The sequence below is a fragment of the Anolis sagrei genome, chromosome 4 (genome assembly GCF_037176765.1).
Source record: "Anolis sagrei isolate rAnoSag1 chromosome 4, rAnoSag1.mat, whole genome shotgun sequence".
Lineage (NCBI taxonomy): Eukaryota > Metazoa > Chordata > Lepidosauria > Squamata > Dactyloidae > Anolis > Anolis sagrei.
Window position 1 is genome coordinate 107572687 of NC_090024.1, and position 18370 is coordinate 107591056.

At 42.4% G+C, this 18370-nt stretch overlaps 1 protein-coding gene across 1 annotated transcript; it reads left to right on the forward strand.

Moving 5' to 3' along the window:
* The first annotated feature begins 208 nt into the window (after window positions 1-208).
* On the forward strand, window positions 209-16638 carry IRX1 (iroquois homeobox 1). The gene is made up of 3 exons (XM_067467560.1): window positions 209-858; window positions 8039-8993; window positions 15830-16638. Exons 1-3 carry the CDS (start codon window positions 541-543, stop codon window positions 15904-15906), a joined length of 1350 nt encoding a protein of 449 aa, XP_067323661.1. The 5' UTR covers window positions 209-540; the 3' UTR covers window positions 15907-16638.
* Window positions 16639-18370: the final 1732 nt, after the last annotated feature.

Genomic DNA, 18370 nt, shown 5'->3' on the forward strand with positions numbered 1-18370 from the left:
GCAGTAGCAGCAGCTGCCTTAAGCGCGCGCGCAAGGCAGCAAACACGCGCACACATCAATGCAAAAAAAAAGGGAAAAAAAGTAGCCTGGCTCGGCAACCACGTGTTCGTCAGAGTTGGGGTAAAAAAAGGGGGAGGGAGGGAGGAGAGAGCGCGCGCCAAAGAGAGCGCGCGCGAGAGAGGGTAGTAGGCGGGGCTTGGCGCTCAAGTGGGTGCCAATCAAAGCATCAACTTCAAATTGTATCTGAAAGATCAGCCGAGGACCTTAGGGCAGGCGCATCAGTCGGAGCTCAATTGTTGATCAGATCACATCTGAGGGATTTAGGAGGCGAGATTGGAGGGAAGGCGCCCCGCCGAGTCCGTCCACACGCCGCTGCCTCCTCCTCTACCTCCTCCTTCTTCAAGAGAGAAAGAAGCGGAGAAGAGGAAAAGCCCGAGCGGAGCCCCAAAGCAGAGAGGGCTCGAGCGGGTGGCCATCCCCCCTCCCCTCCGAGTGAGAAGGAAAGGAGAAAGAGAGAGCCGCCCCTCTTCTTTCTCCGGCATGTCCTTCCCTCAGCTGGGCTACCCGCAATACCTCAGCGCCAGCTACGGCGGGACTGACCGGCCTGGAGTGCTGGCCGCCGCCGCAGCCGCAGCAGCAGCAGCCGCCGCCGCTTCAGGCCGCCCCGGAGGAGGAGGCGGCGGAGGAGGAGGAGGAGGAGGCGGAACAGAGCTGAGCGGCGGCGGAGGCTCCACGGCGGCCGTCACCTCGGTGCTGGGCATGTACGCCGCCGCTGCTGCCGCCGCCGGGCCTTACAGCGCCCCCAACTACAGCGCCTTCTTGCCCTACACCGCCGACCTCAGCCTCTTCTCGCAGATGGTGAGTCTTTGGCCTCTTCGGAGGGAGGGGGTGAGAGAAAGAGAAAGAGAGAGAGAGAAAGAGAGAGAGAGATCGCCCTCCTGGGAAAGAAAGAGGTCGCATCACTTTCCCCTGCAGAGAGTTTCCTTCTCTTTCCCAGCCTGCCAACGAATGCAGTGGATGTCCCTTCGAACTGCCTCCTACCGTCTCGTGCAAACTCCTCGCGTCTCGCGCTGGAACTCCTTTCCCCGGGTTTTGAAATTAATTTCCCAGCAATCAAAGCGCAGCCGATTTAGGACCCTCCGCACTCACGCCCTGTACACACGCACACATAAAGGAGAAAAGCAAAGTATTGGGACATTGTTTGCTAATTTATCCCCCTTGTTTTTCCTCTTTTTTCCGGGAACAGTTGACCTCTCTCCCCTCCCCATTTCACCACCACAATAATAATAATAATAATAATAATAATAATAATAATAATAATTCATTCCCTTGTTTTTCCTTTTCCTCGAACTTCTTCCAGGAACGGTTGACCTCTCTCCCTTCCCCATTTAACCAAAATAATAATCATAATAATAGTTCATCCCCTTGTTTTTCCTTCTCCTCGAACTTCTTCCAGGAACGGTTGATCTCTCCCCCCTCCCCATTTAACCACAATAATAATAATAATAATAATAATAATAGTTCATCCCCTGGTGTTTAAAAAGAGTTTTAGATGGAGAAATATAGCCCACAATCTTGTGAATATGGCTGTACTTTTGGAAAATTATTATACACTGTGTAGTGTTTGGAGCACTCATTATAACACTATAATCCTTTGTCGAAGGCTTTCATGGCCGGAATCACTGGGTTGTTGTAGGTTTTTCGGGCTATATGGCCACGTTCTAGAGGCATTTTCTCCTGACGTTTCGCCTGCATCTATGGCAAGCATCCTCAGAGGTAGTGGGGTCTTGTTTTTCCTTTTCCTCGAACTTCTTCCAGGAACAGTTGAAAGCTCTCCTCTCCCCATTTAACCATAATAATAATAATAATAATAATAATAATAATAATAATAATAGTTCATCCCCTTGTTTTTCCTTTTCCTCGAACATCTTTCAGGAACAGTTGACCTCTCTCCCCTCCCTATTTAACCATAATAATAATAGTTTATCCCCTTGTTTTTCCTTTTCCTCTAACTTCTTCCAGGAACAGTTGATCTCTCTCCCTTCCCCATTTAACCAAAATAATAATAATAATAATAATAATAATAATAATAATAATAGTTCATCCCCTGTACTGTCGAAGGCTTTCATGGCCGGAATCGCTGGGTTGTTGTAGGTTTTCCGGGCTATAATGGCCATGTTCTAGAGGCATTTTCTCCTGACGTTTCGCCTGAATCTATGGCAAGCATCCTCAGAGGTAGTGAGGTCTTGTTTTTCCTTTTCCTCGAACTTCTTCCAGGAACGGTTGATCTCTCTCCCCTCCCCATTTAACCATAATAATAATAATTAATAATAATAATAATTTATCCCCCTGTTTTTCCTTTTCCTCGAACTTCTTCCAGGAACAGTAGATCTTTATCCTCTCCCCATTTAACCATAATAATAATAATAATAATAATAATAATAATAATAATAATAATAGTTCATCCCCTTGTTTTTCCTCCCTCCTCGAACTTCTTCAGGAACAGTTGACCAAAATAATAATAATAATAGTTTATTCCCTTGTTTCTCCTTTCCTCGAACTTCTTCCCGGAACAGTTGACCTCTCCCCTCCCCATTTAACCAAAATAATAGTATTAATAATAATAACTTTAATTATATCCGCTGCCATCTCCCAAAAGGGACTTACAGAGCAGCACACGACGATTATAAATAATGGATCCTCTTCTCCTTTTCTAATGGTGAATATTATTGACTCAGTTGAGATCTTTTCCTTCTTGTTGTTGCCATTTCTTTAACTGAGATTTGTCAATGGTGGTACTGGTTTGCAGGGAGTTTTAGGAGACAATGTACAGGTTCAGAGGCAATATACAGCCCTGTGGCTATTTTATGGTTGCCTTCTAAGCAGATGAAACTCACTTAAGATATATATATTATAAATAACCCGAGACGCCTTGGAGATTTAGAACAAATCCTTTCCAATCATAAATGGGAAAATATTGATATCGAATCAGCAAGAAAAAATGTATCATAATAAAAGGAAATAAGCTACCTTTATGATGAGGTGTGAATGGAAATCGTGTTCCTATTTACAATCTTCCCCTCCTCTCCGATTTATATAAAAATATTATAAATCTAAACTATAATTAGGTATAAATATCGATATATGTGTATATACACATACTTTTCTAAAAAAAAACCCTTGTGTGTGTGTGTGTGTATGTGTGTGTGTGTGTATAATCTATCTATGCATATATATATATATATATATATATATATGCATTTATAAAAAAACTTGTATGTGTGTGTATATATATATATATATATATATATATTATCTATGCATATACACACACACTTTTATAAAAACTTGTGTGTGTATGTATGTGTGTGTGTTTATATATATATATATATGTATATATATATAATTTATCTATGCATACACACACACACTTTTATAAAAACTTGTGTGTGTGTGTGTATATATATATATATATATATATATGCATAGATTAATTGATGGTAGATAGAGATAGATAGATAGATAGATGATAGATAGGTATGGGGTTTTTAAGAAGTGTTTCCAAATAATCAGAAATGGAGAAAATAAACCCAACAATAAAGCAAGCTAACTTGGAATGCAAAGCACAACACAAGAGGGAGAGGCTGGAAGTCCACCCTGGCTCCCTCTGCAACAGTAAATGATGGGGAGAAGGAGCAGTAATGATTTTCAAGTGGCTACTTCAAAAGGACTCCCAGGAGAGGGATACCAAATGTATCATTTCAGTCCCCAAGAAACAAAAATCGCTCAAGGAGATCAAGAGGGATATAACGAGCACGCCTTGTTAAGAGTTATCATTAAAAAAAATTACGTTTGCTCCTTTCCAGATGGCATCTCTCCCCTCTCCATACATCCCTTTCACCTCAAAAGTCTTCCATACTTTTTTAAATTTTCCAAGCTTTTGTGTAGTGTGTGTTTTTGTTGCAAACTTGCATACTTTCACGATGCAAAAAAAGGGATGGGATAAAAATTATGCAGAATCTCATTGTGGGCATAATTGAAATAAATAAGGGAAGAGGATCAAATGTGTGTGTATATTAATATATATATTAATATTAATACGTTAGGGCAGGTTTTCTAGTGTTTGCCCCCATCAGCAATTCTTAGGCCCCTTTCACATAGCTGAATAAATTCCCACATTATCTGCTTTGAACTGGAATATATGGCAGTGTGGACTCAGATAATCCAGTTCAAAGCAGATATTGTGGGATTTTCTGCCTTGATATTCTGGATAATATGGCTGTGTGGAAGGCCCCCAAATATTCCAGTTAGAAGCAGATATTGTGGGATTTTCTGCCTTGATATTCTGGGTTATATGGCTGTGTGGCAGGCCCCCAAATATTTCACTTTGAAGCAGATATTGTGGCATTTTCTGCCTTAATATTTTGGGATATAGGGCTGTGTGGAAGGGCCCTCTGATAACTCAGTTCAAAGCAGATATTGTGGGATTTTCTGCCTTGATATTCTGGGTTATATGGCTGTGTGGCAGGCCCCCAAATATTCCAGTTCGAAGCATATATTGTGGGATTTTCTGCCTTGATATTCTGGGTTATATGGCTGTGTGGCAGGCCCCTAAATATTCCAGTTCGAAGCAGATATTGTGGGATTTTCTGCCTTGATATTCTGGGATATAAAGCTGTGTGGAAAGCCCCCAAATATTCCAGTTGGAAGTAGATATTGTGGGATTTTCTGCCTTGATATTCTAGGTTATATAGCTGTGTGGAAGGCCCCCAAATATTCCAGTTCGAAGCAGATATTGTGGGATTTTCTGCCTTGATATTCTGGGTTATATGGCTGTATGGAAGCCCCCCTAGAAAGCCTGGCCCAGTTCAGGAGAGAAGTTTGAGGCACCCGCTCATAAACCTTCTGCCTGGTGCAATTTGCAGTAATCATGAGGCCTAATGAGGTTGTTAGGAAGATAAAATGTTATTTAACCAAAACACCTGATGGGCTAATGTGACCTCACTCTGTTTTACTGCCGATGATAAAAAGGATATTGATTGGGAAAATAAATCACTGCCGGGAAAAGCTGGCAACAGGGGGGAAAATATACACAAAAACAAAGAGGAAAACGGGTTGTTTTGGAGGAAAAGAGGAGAGGAAGCAGTGCTACATCTCCTTCTGGAAATAGGACTCTTCCTTTCTCTGGCTTGGGCTCCCAAGAGCATGATGTGGCTGAAATGCAGGGCTTAAAAAGTTTCGCATTTTGAAGTCCAATGGGAGAAAAGGAATCATGTATACTGAAGCCAGATAGGTGTGGGCTGTGTGCTGAACCTGGGTCAGTTTGGTTTGTGCTGTTTGCTGTCTCTCTGTGTGAGAGAAGTCCTGTGCGACCCAGACTCTCCTCTTCTCCTTTACATCAGGCCCTCTTTGTAAGCTGCCCTTGGAAATGTGTTGTCGAAAGCCGGGATCACTGGGGCCTCCTTCCACACGGCTGAATAAAATCCCACATTATCTGTTTTGAATTGGAATATATGGTACTGTGGACTCAGGGCCCTTCAACACAGCCCTATAACCCAGAATATCGAGGCAGAAAATCCCACATTATCTGCTTTGAACTGGGTTATATGGCATTGTACACTCAGAGCTCTTCCACACAGCCCTATAACCCAGAATATCGAGGTAGAAAATCCCACAATAGCTCACAATATCTATATGGCACTGTACACTCAGGGCCCTTCCACACAGCCATATAACCCCAGAATATCAAAGCAAAAAATCCCACAATATCTGCTTTGAACTGGGTTATATGGAACCGTGGACTCAGAGCCCTTCCACACAGCCATATAACTCAAGAATATCAAGGTAGAAAATCCCACAATATCTGCTTTGTACTGGGTTATATGGCACTGTAGACTCAGGGCCCTTCCACATAGCCCTATAACTGAGAATATCAAGGCGGAAAATACCACAATATCTGCTTTGAACTGGGTAATATGGCACTGTAGACTCAGGGCTCTTCCACATAGGCCTATAACCCAGAATTTCAAGGCAGAAAATCCCACATTATCTGTTTTGTACTGAATAATATGGTACTGTGGACTCAGGGCCCTTCCACATAGCCCTATAACTCAGAATATCAAGGCAGAAAATCCCACAATATCTGCTTTGAACTGGGATATATGGCACTGTAGACTCAGGGCTCTTCCACACAGCCGTATAACCCCAAAATATAAAGGCAGAAAATCCCACAATATCTGTTTTGAACTGGGTAATATGGCACTGTAGACTCAGGGCTCTTCCACACAGCCATATAACCCCAAAATATCAAGGCAGAAAATCCCACATTATCTGTTTTGAACTGGATAATATGTCACTGTAGACTCAGGACCCTTCCACACAGCCCTATAACCCCAGAATTTCAAGGCAGAAAATACTACAATATCTGCTTTGAACTGGGTTATCTGAGTCTACACTGCCATATAATCCAGTTCGAAGCAGATAATGAGGGATTTTCTGCCTTGATATTCCTGGTTATATGGCTGTGTGGAAGGGCTCTGGGTTGCTCTGAGTTTTCCGGGCTGTATAGCCATGTTCCAACGTCCGAAGAAAGTGCTTCTAGAACATGTCCATACAGCCCGAAAAACTCACAGCAATCCTGTCCTTAGAAATGCTGCTGGAGCTGAGCAGGAGTTGCCTGAGGGCCCTTCTACACAACCATATAACCCAGAATATCAAGGCAGAAAATCACACAATATATACTTCGAACTGGAATATCTGAGGGCCTTCCACACAGCCTTATATCCCAGGATATCAGGGCAGAAAATCCCACAATATCTGCTTCGAACTGGAATATTTGGGGGCCTTCCACACAGTTCTATATCCCAGAATATCAAGGCAAAAAATCCCAGAATATCTGCTTTGAACTGGGTTGTCTGAGAGCCTTCTACACAACCCTATATCCCAGAATATCAGGGCAGAACATTCCACAATATCTGCTTTGAACTGGGTTATCTGAGTACCTTCCACACAGCTTTATATCCCAGAATATCAAGGTAGAAAATCCCACAATATCTGCTCTGAACTGGGTTATCTGAGGGCCTTCCACACAGCCCTATATCCCAGAATATCAAGGCAGAAAATCCCATAGTATCTGCTTTGAACTGGAATATCTGCATCCACACTCAGGTAATGTGCGATTTGTTAACTTGATATTATGGGTAATATGGCTGGGCCCTGAGTCCACATTGCCATATATCCCAATTCAAAGCAGACAATGTGGGATTTTGTGTGGAATGGACCCCAGACTAAGCTCCATCAGCCTGGGATGCACTGATATGATCATTCTCGGTGTGGATCAGTGGCCTGCTCCTTTGGAGGGGCATTCGGATGGGAATCCGTGGGGTAGGTGGTATGTCATAATGAGCACCCCCCCCCCCCAAAGTCCCCTTTTGGAAGGAAAAGCCAGGGCTTGTAGGTTGCACTGATATGATGATGATGATGATGATGATGATGATGATGATTAATCATTCTTGATTATCACTCTCTTTGGATAGGGATTAGGATGGGATTCCGTGGGGCAGGAGGCATGTCACAAAGAGGTCCCCCTTAAAAAGTCCCCTTTTGGAAGGAAAAGCCAGGGCTTGTGGGTTACACTGATATGATGATGATGATGATTATTATTATTAATAATAATAATTATCATTCTCGATTATGATTCTCTTTGGATAGGGATTAGGATGGGATTCCGTGGGGCAGGAGGCATGTCACAAAGAGCCCCCCCCCCCTTAAAAAGCTCCCTTTTGGAAGGAAAAGCCAGGGCTTGTGGGTTGCACTGATATGATGATGATGATGATGATAATCTTTATTTATTATCATTCTCGATTATCATTCTCTTTGGATGGGGATTAGGATGAGATTCTGTGGGGCAGGGGCATGTCACAAAAGGTCCCCCCCCTAAAAAGCCCCCTTTTGGAAGGAAAAGCTTGTGAGAAAAGAGTCCTAAACGGGGTTTCATCCTTTTCTTTCCTCCTCCTCTGCTTCTCTGACTGTGCTGCAGGGCTCCCAGTATGAGCTGAAGGAGAGCCCTGGCGTCCACCCTGCCACCTTTGCTGCCCACACCACCCCGGGCTATTACCCCTACGGGCAATTCCAGTATGGGGACCCCGGGAGGCCCAAGAACGCCACCCGAGAGTCCACGAGCACCTTGAAGGCCTGGCTGCAGGAGCACCGCAAGAACCCCTACCCGACCAAAGGCGAGAAGATCATGCTGGCCATCATCACCAAGATGACCCTCACCCAGGTCTCCACCTGGTTCGCCAACGCCCGCCGCCGCCTCAAGAAGGAGAACAAGGTCACCTGGGGGGCGCGGAGCAAGGAGGACGACCACATCTTCGGCAGCGACAACGAGGGCGACCCGGAGAAGAACGAAGACGACGAAGAGATCGACCTGGAGAGCATCGACATCGACAAAATCGACGAGAACGACGGCGAGCAGAGCAACGAGGAGGAAGAGGAGAAAGCCGAGCTCTTGCGGCAGCGAAGCGAAGAAGAGGAGCAGCTGGAGAAGAAGGCCAAAGAGGGGAAGGAGCCCTCGGATAACCCGACGCGCCTCCTGAGCCCCAGCAGGCAGAACAACCTCCCGGGCCCGCTCCACAACAAGCCCAAGATCTGGTCCTTGGCAGAGACGGCCACCAGCCCGGACGGGGCCACGCTGGCCAAGCCCGCCGCCCCTTCGCCCCCCAACCACGCCTCTGCCCAGCTCCAGCACCCGGCTTTCCTCCCCAGCCATGGACTCTACACTTGCCAGATTGGGAAATTCCACAACTGGACCAATGGCGCCTTCCTCGCCCAGAGTTCCCTCCTAAACGTCCGGTCCTTTTTGGGAGTTAACCACCACCACGCCGCCGCTGCCCATCACAACCACCCCCTTCCCGCCCAACAGCAACAACAACCCTCGGTGTTGACCCTCAGCGTTGAGAAGGCTTCAGAGAGGACCAGCCCCAAACACATAGGTAATATTATGGATGGGGTGAGAAAGAGGCATGTTGGGTTTGCATAGTAGTCAGCCTTATCTCTCAAGCTCCTCTAAGCAATTTTCCTGCTTCTTGGCAGGACGTTGAACTGGAAGGCCACCGAGGTCTCCTAACTCTAGGATTCTATCACTCTTGAGTTCTGCTGCTCTTTTGAGTGGTTTCAGATCTCAAAGTAAAACATATTAATGCTTTGTTGGGGAATCTGAGCTATTAGGCTCAAAGATTCCCCAACAAAGATGAGAAGGAACAACCCTCGGTGTTGACCCTCAGATTTGAGAAGGCTTCAGAGAGGACCAGCCCCAAACGCATAGGTAATATTATGGATGGGGTGAGAAAGAGGCATGTTGGGTTTGCATAGTAGTCAGCCTTATCTCTCAAGCTCCTCTGAGCAATTTTCCTGCTTCTTGGCAGGACGTTGAACTGGAAGGCCACCGAGGTCTCTTAACTCTAGGATTCTATCACTCTTGAATTCTGCTGCTCTTTTGAGTGGTTTCAGACCTCAAAGTAAAACATATTAATGCTTTGTTGGGAAATCTGAGCTATTAGGCTCAAAGATTATTAATAATAATCTATATAAATAAAAATGTAATGTTCGTTTGTGGGATTAACAGAACTCAAAAACTACTGGGGGGAATTGACACCAAATTTGGACATAATACACCTAACAACCCAATGTATGTCCTTCCCTCAAAAAACAATGAAAAACACAGCAGAAGAAACTTAAAAAGCCCTCAAAAGCGAAATGACAATATAGAAAAAAGGGAAGAAAGAGGGAGGGAAGGGGAGAAAAGAAAGAAGGAAAAGAAAAGAAAGAGGGAGGGAAAGAAAGAAAGAAGGAAAGGGAGAATGAAACATGGAAGCAAAGAGAGAAGGAAGGAAGGAGAGAAAGAGGGAGGGAAAGAAAAAGGGGGAAGGAAGGAAAGTTAGAGAAGGGAGGAAGGAGGAAAGGAAAAAGGGAAAGAAGGAAGGAAAGGGAGAAGGAAGCATGGAAGCAAAGAGGGAAGGAAGGAAGGAAAGAGGTAGAGAAGGAAGAAAGGGAAGAAAGAGGGAGGGAAAGAAAAAGGGGGGGAAGGAAGGAAGGAGAGAAGGAAAGAAAAAAGGAAAAGAAGGAAGGAAAGGGAGAAGGAAGCATGGAAGCAAAGAGAGAAGGAAGGAAGGAAAGAGGTAGAGAAGGAAGAAAGGAGAGAAAGAGGGAGGGAAAGAAAAAGGGGGGAAGGAAGGAAGGAGAGAAGGAAAGAAAAAAGGAAAAGAAGGAAGGAAAGGGAGAAGGAAGCATGGAAGCAAAGAGAGAAGGAAGGAAGGAAAGAGGTAGAGAAGGAAGAAAGGAGAGAAAGAGGGAGGGAAAGAAAAAAGGGGGAAGGAAGGAAGGAGAGAAGGAAAGAAAAAAGGAAAAGAAGGAAGGAAAGGGAGAAGGAAGCATGGAAGCAAAGAGAGAAGTAAGTAAGTAAAGAGGTAGAGAAGGAAGAAAGGAGAGAAGGGGGGGAGAAAAGGGGGAAGGAAAGTTATAGAAGGAAGGACTGAGAGAAGGAAAGAAAGAAGGAAGGAAAGAGGGAGTGAAGGAAGGGGAGAAGATGTAGAGAAAGAGGGAGGGAAGGAAAGAAGGAAAGAGAGAAGGAAGAAAAGAGAGACAGCAGAAGAAAAAGGGGAAAGGAAGGAAAGAGATAGAGAAGGAAGGAAGAAGAGAAAAAAAGACGGGAAGGAAGAAAGAAAAGAGGGAGTGAAGGAAGGAGGGAAAGAAGGAGAGAAAGACTTGACGGTACAGCTAATAATAATAATAATAATAATAATAATAATAATAATACTTTATTTATTCCCGCCACCATCTCCCCAAGAGATTCTGAGCATCTTACATGAGGCCAAGCCCAACAACACATCAAAACAACAAGCAATCATAAAACAACAAGCAATAAACAAACTAAACAATACAATTAATATAACTCACAAGTAGACAATCACACACAAGAATTTAAAAGCCTATGGCTGGGCCAGATGTAATAGTTAAAACTTTAAGGGGTTGGGGGTGATTCCACCATCAATATAGCAAAGTACCAGAAGCAAACTTCATAACCACCATAGGATGAGCTGGGATAAGCATAGGAGCCCCCAGTGGCACAGTGGGTTAAATCCCTGTGCCGGCAGGACTGAAGACTGACAGGTCTGAAGACTGACAGGTCGCAGATTCGAATCTGGGGAGAGTGCGGATGAGCTCCCTCTGTCAGCTTCAGCTCCCCATGCGAGGGCATGAGAGAAGCCTCCCACAAGGATGGGAACACATCAAAACATCCGGGTATCCCCTGGGCAACGTCCTTGCAGACGGCCAATTCTCTCACACCAGAAGCGACTTGCAGTTTCTCAGTTTCCCTGAGGTCCTTGGAAAGTTTTGTCACAGTGTTGATGTCTAGCTCATGAACTTCTAATTTTCTCCCAACTGAGGGTTATTTTGAACCTAACAGCTCACATCTCCCAACAAAAGGAGATAGCAGAAAAATATCCAGTTGCTTATATGAGCAGGAGAAAACTCCCCAAAAGCATGACATTCCTGAGAAGCTCCAGTTTGTCTTCTGATCACCCCTTTCTATTAAATTGAAGGAGTTATGTGCAAAGTGAATTTTCCAAGAAAGAAGTTTTAAGAATGGATTAAAGAGAGGGGAGGAGGGAGGGAGAAGGAGGGAAGAGTTTTTTTGTTTGTTTTATTTTGTTTTATTTGTTTTTTGTTTGTTTTTGTTGTTTTTTTGCAGATCAAACTATTGTATGAGTTGCTGTAAGTTTTCCGGGCTGTATAGCCATGTTCGAGAAGCATTCTCTCCTGACCTTTCGCCTGCATGTATGGCAGGCATCCCCAGAGGCTGTGACATCTGTTGGAAACTAGGCAAGTGGGGTTGACATATCTGTGGATTGTCCAGGGTGGGAGAAAGAACTTTCATTCCCCCAAGCAATTAGCAGCCAGACTTTGAAGCTGCAAGGCTATTCAATGCTAATCAAGGGGATACATTGCAGCATTCACACTGGCCTCAAACAGACAGTAGTTCTTTCTTCCACCCTGGGCATTCCACAGATATATCAACCTCACTTGCCTCATTTCCAACAGACCTCTCAACCTCTGAGGATGCCTGCCATAGATGTGGGCGAAACGTCAGGAGAGAATGCTTCTGGAACATGGCCATACAGCTTGGAAAACTCACAGCAACTCAGTGATTCTGGCCAAGAAAGCTATTAAAGCTTTCAACAGCAAATTATTGTGTTTTTAGTTTCCTTATTTCTAGTGTTATGATTGGGAACAGAGATTAGGGGCCCTTCCACACAGCCCTATATCCCAGAATATCAAGGCAGAAAATCCCACATTATCTGAGTGTGTACTCAGATAACCCAGTTCAAAGCAAATATTGTGGGATTTTCTGCCTTGATATTCTGGAATATAGGGCTGTGTGGAAGGGCCCTAGAAATATTTCAGCAAATTCAAACAGCAGCCGGGCTGTCCAAAATAATAATACAATACATCATTAGAAATAAATTGGCTCTGATAAGAAATACATTGACTCTGATAAGTTGGCTTTCAGGGCCCTTCCACACAGCTATGTAACCCAGAATATCAAGGCAGATAAACCACAAGGTCTGTTTTAAACCGGATTATCTGAGTCCACACTGCCATATAATCCGGTTCAATGTGGATTTTATACTACAGTGTGGAAGTGCCCTTCGGGATGATATATATCATATATATATATATATATATGATATATAATATAAATTCTGTAAGTAAATAAGTAAATAACTAAATAAGTAAGTAAATAACTAAAGGGCCTCAGATAGCAGGTGGGACACTTTGCTCCATTTAGGCCTTTTTGGGCCATATTACTATAAACTTCAGCACAAATGCCAAACTAACTCATATAATATACACAAGCATGGGAAACAAATACATAGGGACAATTTACAACAGTGTAACAAACATAATATTCATGTTTTTTTCCCCAAAATAATTTGTCAGATCTTCCAAAGGTTGTGTGGACAAACTTCAACATCTTGAATTCACACGGGACAATATTGTATATGTTGAAGTTTGTCCACATAACCTTTGGAAGATCTGACAAATTATGTTGAAAAATAACATGAATATTATGTTTGTTACACTGTTATAAATTGTCCCTACGTGTTTGTTCCCCACACTTGTGTATTATATGAGTTAGTTTGGCATTTTCTTCATTACTCCAATTGGTATCTATACTGAAATTTATAGTAATAGGACATTTGTGTATTAATATAGTGGAAGAGCCCCAAGAGGCCTAAATGGGGCAAAGTGTCCCACCTGCTATTTCTTTACTTATTTACTTACTTACAGCATTTATATTCCACCCTTCTCACCCTAGAAGGGTACTTCCACATAGCAGCATAAAATCCACATTGAACCAGATTCTATCTATCTATCTATCTATCTATCTATCTATCTATCTATCTATTTACAGCATTTATATACCACTTTTCTCACCCCTGGGGGGGACTCAAAGCGGTTTACACATAGATGGCAAAATTCAATGCCTTGCATTGGGCACCTGACATGATGCCGATACATAACAGTTACAATAAAAAACCACAATTAACATAAATCATAAATTAAACAATACATCAACAGCATGAAAACCATAAAACAGTCTCGCCAGTCGTATTGCCATTCCAGTCTATGTCTCTTTAAAACTCTATTGTTCAAAGGCCTGGTCCCAAAACCATTATTTAATTTCTTTCTAAAAGCCAGGAGGGAGGGAGCAGATCTTACCTCATTTGGGAGTGTGTTCCAAAGGCGAGGGGCCACTGCAGAGAAGGCCCTGTCTCTCGTCCCTGTTGACGGGAGCGAGAGCAGGGCCTCCCCAGATGATCTTAGATTATGAGATGGATGCCTTTGGACAAGTAAGCTGGGCCAGAACTGTATATGGCAGTGTGGACTCCGATAATCCAGTTCAAAACAGACCTTGTGGTTTATTCTGCCTTGATATTCTGGGTTACATAGCTGTGTGGAAGGGCCCTGAAAGCCAATTCCTCAAAGCCACTGTATTTCTTATCAGAGCCAAAGTATTTCTAATGATGTATTGTTGTATTATTATTTTGTATTGTTGTATTATTATTTTGTATTGTTGTATTATTATTTTGGACAGTCCGACTGCTGTTATGTATTTGCTGAAAGCACATCCGATATAGATGTGTTTGAGGCCAGTGTGAATGCTGCAACTGGCCACCTTGATTATCATTGAACAGCCTTGCAGTTTCAAGGTCCGGCTGCTATGTGTACCTTATGAATTTTATTTTCTGATTTTATGTTGTGTTTTTGTGATTATATTGTGCTTAATATATGTGTGTTAAGGCGACAATTTTGATGCTTATATTTTGTTTTGTTAATGTTATGGTTATGTTGGTTTTTTTTACTTTGCATGTTTTGTGATGTTACCTGGGAACCGCTCTGAGTCCCCTGGGGAGATGGAGTGGTATATAAATAAATTATTATTGATGGGCATGGCCTTATGTAAGCCTCCCTGAGTCCCCTTGGGGGAGATGGAGGCGGGTATAAATAAATATTATTATTATTATTATTATTATTATTATTGTATTGATGGGCGTGGCCTTATGCAAGCCCCCCTGAATCCCCTTGGGGGAGATGGAGGGGGGTATAAATAATAATAATAATGATAATAATAATAATAATAATAATAATAATAATTACTGTATTGATGTAAGCCTCCCTGAATCCCCTTGGGAGAGATGGAGGTGTGCTATGAATAAATTATTATTATTATTATTATTATTATTATTATTATTATTACTGTATTGATGGGAGTGGCCTTATGTAAGCAGCCTGGAGTCCCCTTGGGGGAGATGGAGGCGAGGTATAAATAAATAAATAAATAAATAAATACTGTATTGATGGGCATGGCCTTATGTAAGCCTCCCTGAATCCCCTTGGGGGAGATGGAGGTGGGCTATAAATAAATAAATAAATAAATAATAATAATAATAATTATTATTATTATTGTATTGATGGGCATGGCCTTATGCAAGCCCCCCTGAGTCCCCTTGGGGGAGATGGAGGCGAGGTATAAATAAATAAATAAATAAATAATAATAATAATTACTGTATGGATGGGTGTGGCCTTATGTAAGCCACCTGGAGTCCCCTTGGGGGAGATGGAGGCGAATATAAATAATAATAATAATAACAACAATAATACTAAAATAAATAATAATACATAAATAATAATGTATATAATATTTATTTTTATATTTTTATATTTTTATATTTTTATATTTTTATATTTTTATATTTTTATATTTTTATATTTTTATATTTTTATATTTTTATATTTTTATATTTTTATATTTTTATATTTTTATATTTATAATAATAATAATAATAATAATAATAATAATAATAATAAATTATGGGGAATTAGGTTGCCCAAATATTTCTAGTCTCTATTAGAGCCCTTCCACTATATCCCAGGATATCAATATCTGCTTTGAACTGGGTTATCTGAGTCCACACTCAGATAATGTGGGATTTCCTGCCTTGGTATGCTGGAAGGGCATTGGGAGAGTTGAAGAGAGAGCTGAAAATATCCAGACTTTTTAGTCTGGACTTTGATCCAGACTTTTATTTATACCCCACCTCTATTTTGAAAAACTGAAACCAGCTAACAGGGATATTGTTGCATTATTGGTGTCATTCCCTGCCTCTCTGTGCCCAATCCCAATGAGGCCTTTCTCTTGACCTTCTTCTCTCTTGTCTTTCTCTCCCTCCCTCCTTCTCCTCCTTCCCCCTCCCCTCGCAGAAAGAGAAAACCTACCAAGGACTGACTCTCCTCCTCAGCAGTTAAAATCTCCTTTTCAGCCTGTCCGGGACAAGTGAGTTCTTGTTCAGTGAAATTTACTTAAAGGCAAGAGAGTGCTGGGATAATACAGACTAATCCGAGCACACCCTCATTATCATAAATCAAAGCAACAAGCCAGCTTTGCAGAGGGGCAGAACCTGACCAAACTCTGAGTGTGTGTGTGTGCTTTTTGAATCCCACCACCACCACTAACAACAACAACAACGTGTCACCTTGCATTTCTTTGCTGTAACATAGAGATAGAGATATATATGTGGAGAGAGAGGGAGAAAAGAGAGAAAGAGAGAGATCCTTTCCCTAGATGCAGATGGGGAGCTTTCCCACTGATAGATGGGTCTGTCTTTTCTTCCCCACAGCTCTTTGACTCAGCAAGTGAATTTTAATCTCTCTTTTGTGCTCCCCCCTCTCTCTCTTGAATATTTTTTTTTGGTGGAAAGGAACATTTCACAGACTGACTTAAGGACAAAAATATTGGAAAGAATCTAACTGACTTCCTGGTTTTTTTGTTTGTTTGTTTTGCAATAAGGAGATCCCAATCCATTTGAAATCAATCTTCCCGCCATTTTTGAAAAATTCTGTTGTTTCCAGGATGGTGTAATTCTCTCACGTGTTTGTGTTATCTCTAACCCCCCCCCCCCCCAAGTCTTTCTTCTTCTGTATATAAAGCGGTTTCGAATTGTACAGAGTGCCACGCCAAACAAAACTTGTCTAAAATGGTATATTTTTGTCTAATAAACGAAATGAAATGATTGACGACCCTCTCGCTGACGCAGAAGCTACTTGTGAGCGTTGCACCCTTTGGGGAGGCTTGGATCCAATTGAATCAATGGGATTGATAGATTGGGTGTGGATTGGGAAGGGCGGGGGGGGGGGGGAGAGATTAAGGACCTAGATATTTTTCCAAAATACTTGAAATCTTTGCACAAAGAAGCGTGGGAATCCCTTCATTGGTTCAAAATAAAGCAAAACAGGAGGCAGGTGGCATCTCGACTGGAAAGCAACTTTAGTCGAGTGTACCATTCCTAGTAGAGCAGTGGCCGAAACGCGCCTGTTTCGACTGGGAAACGGAGCCGGTTCTTTCTCTCTCTCATTCTGTCTCTCTCGTTCTCTCTCATTCAGTCTCTCTTTGCTTTCTCTCTCGCTTTCATTCTCTCATTCATTCTCTTTCCATCTCTCATTCTTTCTCTTTCCCCCTCTCTCTCATTCTCTCTCTTTCTCTCTCTCTCATTTTCTTTCTCTCTCTCATTCTCTTTCTATCTCTTTCTCTCTCTTTCTCTTTCTCTCATCCTCTCTCTCATTTTCGTTCTCTCTCTCTCTCATTGTCTCTCTTTCTTTCTATCTCTCTCATTCTCTTTCTATCGCTTTCATTCCCTCTTTCTCTCTCTCCTTCTCTCTCTTTCTTTCCCTCTCTTTCTCTCTTTCTCTCTCTCTCATTTTCTCTCTCTCTCTCATTCTCTTCCTATCTCTTTTTCTCTCTCTCTTTCTCTTTCTATCTCTCTCTCATTCTCTCTCTCATTCTCTTTCTATCTCTTTCTTTCCATTTCTTTCTCGTTCTCTCTCTCTCACTCTCATTTTCTTTCTCCCATTTTTCTCTCTCCCCCTCTCATCCTCTCATTTTCTTTCTATCTCTTTCTTTCCCTCTCTTTCTCTCTCATTCTCTTTCTCTCATTCTCTTTCTCTCTCACACACACATCCTCTCTCATTTTCTTTCTATCGCTTTCTTTCCCTCCCTCTCTCTCTCTCTCGCATTCTCTTTTCCTCTATCATTCTCTCTTTCTCTCATTCTCTTCTTATCGCTTTCTTTCCTTCTCTTTCTCATTCTCTCTCTCTCTCTCTCATTATCTCTCTCTCATTCTTTCTATCGCTTTCTTTCCCCCCTCTCTCATTTTTTCTCTCTCACACACACATTCTCTCTCTTTCTCGTTTTTTCTCTCGTATTATTTCTCTCTCTCTCTCTCATTCTCTCTCTCTCTCATTCTCTCTCTCATTCTTTTTGTCTCTTTCTTTCCCTCTCTTTCTCATTCTCTCTCATTCTCTTTCTTTCGCTCTCTCTTTCTCTCTCACGTTCTCTTTCTTTCCCTCTCTTTCTCATTCTCTGTCTTTCTTTCGCTTTCTCTCTTTCTCTCACACATTCTCTTTCTATCTCTTTCTTTCCCTCTCTTTCTCATCCTCTCTTTTTCTCTCTTTCTCATTCTCTCTCTCATTCATTCTTTCTACCTCTCTCATTTATTCTCTTTTTACCCCCTCTCATTTTCTCTCTCTCATTCATTCTTTCTCTCTTTCGCTTTCTCTCTTTCGCTTTCTCTCTCCCTCTTTCTCTCTCTGAGTGTGTATGTGTGTGATCAAGCTGTGCTTTTCTTTCATTTCCTTCTCTTTTTTGGCCAGGGTCCCTTTGCCCGTTTAAGTTGGCTCCTTGTACCCCCTTTCCCCCCCCTTTTTTTGGAGTTGCTTCGGATGGAAAAGGGAGGATTATTATGATCC